Source organism: Propithecus coquereli, unplaced genomic scaffold, assembly GCF_000956105.1.
Source record: "Propithecus coquereli isolate 6110/MARCELLA unplaced genomic scaffold, Pcoq_1.0 Scaffold241, whole genome shotgun sequence".
Classification (NCBI taxonomy): Eukaryota; Metazoa; Chordata; class Mammalia; order Primates; family Indriidae; genus Propithecus; species Propithecus coquereli.
The window spans coordinates 82,978-86,861 of record NW_012147964.1 but is presented as its reverse complement, the minus strand read 5'-3'; the positions used below and the strand labels follow the sequence as shown (position 1 = coordinate 86,861).

Sequence of the window (3,884 nt, the reverse complement as noted above, 5' to 3'; positions counted from 1 at the left end):
ATTTATACACACACATATAAACTCTATGTTCACACCAAAAATGGGTTTCAGACTATTTAGATATCGTGGATTATACAAAGATGACTTTGTTCACACCTTTGAAGACTGGAATATAATTAGAGAAGAATGATGTGTCCAGGTGTGCAAGGTATATGACATGCAGGTGGGCATACAGAGACGGAGAACAGTGCATGGCGTACATCTGGCCTCTAGGGTCAGGGAAGCAGCTATCCTACGTTTCTCCCTTTTAGAATCTTGGTCTGTGAGGATTTAAGTGTCCTGGGATCACAGTGACAATAAAAAATCCTTGGCTAATGAGCAACTTTGGAAATTGAGCCTCTGGGGATACAAAGTCGGTAATGTCTCTATGACCACCTCATTCATTGGTTCTTCCCTAGCAAAGAAATGACACACCTCAGGCCAGGGCTGCAACCCCATTAATTTGGGAGGCTGAAGCAGGAGGATCGCTTAAGGCCAGGAGTTTGAGACCAGCCTGGGCAACATAGCAAGACCCCGTCTCTACGAAAGAAAGAAAGAAAGAGCCCACCTGAGCCTCTTCCTATAGCTGATTGCTCTTGCCTGGGATCGCAGGGCCTCACTCAGTTTCTCTGCCCTTCGTGAAGACATCTCTTCCATATGATACATCTAGAGATATCAAGCATCATTCCACTGTGATGCCAACCAGGTACCCTAAGATACCCTTAGTAAATGTTCAGACATGAACTGGGTGTTTTACTTCAATTTCATCCAGATGGGAAACTGTGAAAACGGTACATATATCTAATGATCAGACCCTAGTTACCGTGGGTCTCCTGCTGAACTGTCTGTCATTCTCTTCCTATGTTTTCTTGTATCTTTGCACTGATACTCAAGGTACTTGTCGTCTACTAATCTCATACCTCATACCAGTTTCTACCATAGCCAGGAACATTTTTGTCCTGCGTAAAAAATCTGCCTCTTCGCAAGCAGAATGACTATTATAAAATTCTCTGACACGTACCAGCAGTCCTGTGGTTGTAGGGAGCAAGACGTTTGGTCAACGTCACCTTATCTTCCCACCCGTAGTTCTTGATACATCTTCCTATTATCTCTGTTTCCTGGCTCTGTGGTCTCTGGGGATCTATGCAGAATCTTAAAGCTGCCTCCCTAGTCTGTTTCTCTTTATAAAATTACCAAACGTTTTAGATAATCAGAACAGCAAGGATGGTGTTATTTTATTTTATTTTATTTTAGAGACAGAGTCTCGCTCTCTTGCCCAGGCTGGAGTGCAGTGGCGTCATCACAGCTCACAGCAACCTCAGATTCCTGGGCTCAAATGATCCTCCTGCCTCAGCTTCCTGAGTAGCTGGGACTACAGGTGCTCACCACCACGCCCAGCTAATTTTTCTATTTTTTTTTTTTAGAGATGGGGTCTGGCTATTTTGTCCAGGCTGGGCTCAAGCAATCCTCCCAGAGTGCTGGGATGACAGATGCGAGCCAGTGCACCCAGCCAAGGATGGTGTAATTTTAAAAAATAACCACTCCTTAACCCTTTCCAGAATTTACATTGTTGACCCTCTGCTATGTAAGCTTCAGGTTTTGCAAAAGCAACAAAACGTACAGACAGAAGGCTTTTGAATCCCTTTCCACTGGGTGTCCTTCATTTGCAAAGATGGTGTTTCTGTCTGGTGACGTTTCATTTGCCGCTCTAGAAAGCGCACATTTTACGGTCTCCTTCTCCCATCTTTTTCATCAGATTCATCAACAACATGGAACCCAGCAACGAAACAACTGTTTCAGAATTCCTTCTGCTGGAGGTGACACAGGACGCAGAGCTGCAGCCCGTCCTCTTCAGCCTGTTCCTGTCCATGTACCTGGTCACCGTCCTGGGAAACCTTCTCATCCTCCTGGCTGTCATCTCGGACTCCCACCTCCACACCCCCATGTACCTCTTCCTCTCCAATCTCTCCCTCACTGACATCTGTTTAAGCACAGCCACCGTCCCAAAGATGCTGGCAAACATCCGAACACGGAGTCAGAGCATCACGTATGCGGGCTGCCTCACCCAGATGTGCTTCGTTCTGATTTCTGCTAGTTTGGAGAGCTTCCTTCTTGCAGTCATGGCTTACGACCGCTACGTGGCCATCTGTCACCCTCTGAGATACGCGGTCGTCATGAATCCTCGTCTGTGCGGTCTGCTGGTTTCACTGTCCCTGTCCGTCTGCTCCGCGGATGCCCTGCTCCACAGCCTGATGGTGTTGAGGCTGTCCTTCTGCGCAGACGTTGAAATCTCCCTCTTCTTCTGCGAAGTCGTTCAGGTGGTCAAGCTCGCGTGCTCCGATACCCTCGTCAACACCCTCCTGATCTATTTTGCAACTTGCATCTTAGGTGGCATTCCTCTGTCTGGCATCATTTTTTCTTACACTCGAATAGCCTCCTCTATCTTGAAAATGCCATCGTCGGGCAGAAAGTATAAAGCATTTTCCACCTGTGGGTCTCACCTGTCGGTTGTTTCCTTGTTCTATGGGACAGGTTTGGGGGTGTATATCAGTTCTGCAGTTTCTGACTCTTCAAGGAGGACTGCGGTGGCTTCAGTGATGTACATGGTGGTCACTCCCGTATTGAACCCCTTCATCTACAGCCTGAGGAACAGGGACATGAAGGGCGCCCTGAGGAAACTCATAGGTAGGATACCTTCTCTTCTCTGATCGTATTGCCTGCTTTGGACGGGGGCTTCAAAATGAGTCAGAGGGACAGAAATACACGTGTGCTAGAATGCCTGGTTCTTCCATCTCTATGTTCGTCTGAATTAACTAGATAACAAAATGGGTGAGTAAATTTTAACTTGGAGATTGAAACCTCATGTGCTCTTTGCGCGGCTCTGTGATTTTACAAAAACAGGTTCCATTCTCCAAGCTCAATTTCTTTGGTTGGAGTCCATAGACACTGAACCCTAGGCCAGGGTTATAGTGATGCTGCTGGAATGTTCTTAGAAAAAAGAATAGTTGAAGAAGTTGGATAAACAAGGCCAGGATCATAGCAGAGACTCAGTTCTGCCTCACCCTGTGGTTACAGCCATGTGCACTACACCCCAGATGTAAGCTGTTGTGAAATGGGGGAGATGATCTTTCGTACCTCGAATCAGTAATTCTCGAGATCTGTCACTGGTAAACCACATCTGCGCAGGGCCACCTACCTCAGTATCCACCACACTCAGTCTCATCACCTAAAACGTTGCTATAATTAGATGATCTCGGTGGTTTGAGATGTTGGTGAGACATTTGATCTTGATCAGTGAGAAAGCCTTTGTCTCTCATAAGACGAAGAGACTGTAATAGTTCACAAACAAAAAGGAGAATTATCTTTTATTACAAGGATTTCCGAGGTAGGGAATGTAGAGGGAAATTCATTTAATCCTCCATGGGGTGGCTTTGTGCTGGGATGGCTTCCCTCATAGACCCGTATTGCTGCAGAGATGCAGGAATCCCACGCCCAGACATAATGTCCAGAAACAGAAATCTGACCATCTTTCCCTTGGGTCTATTGATAATTAACATTGTACGGAGTCATCCAGAACTTATTACTGAGAATTGGATTATATACCCTGTTATTAATCTAATTCCTGATTTGGGGAAGATTATTAAAGAGCCTTAGCCTGAACCTAGGAGTGTGCAATGCTTGTTGCGTAGTTCACCCCTGTAAGCAGTATAAACACTTAGCACAATGTCTGTAACTTAATAAGTACTCAATAAAATTTATCTGGTATCATTGGGTGCCATATTTTTGCCTATATTCATGATCTTGAAAACCTATAGTCTTAAGTGTTTTTCCTACATTCTTCAGCAACTAAATTTGTTTCCTTTTATTGTTATATTTATTAGCTGCCTTTTCCAGTCTGAGTAATA

The 3,884-nt window shown here is 45.1% G+C and overlaps 1 protein-coding gene across 1 annotated transcript; it reads left to right on the top strand.

Moving 5' to 3' along the window:
* The first annotated feature begins 1,748 nt into the window (after positions 1–1,748).
* Positions 1,749–2,687, top strand: LOC105811914 (olfactory receptor 7G2-like). Its single transcript, XM_012646208.1, has one exon. It carries the CDS (start codon positions 1,749–1,751, stop codon positions 2,685–2,687), a length of 939 nt encoding a protein of 312 aa, XP_012501662.1.
* Positions 2,688–3,884: the final 1,197 nt, after the last annotated feature.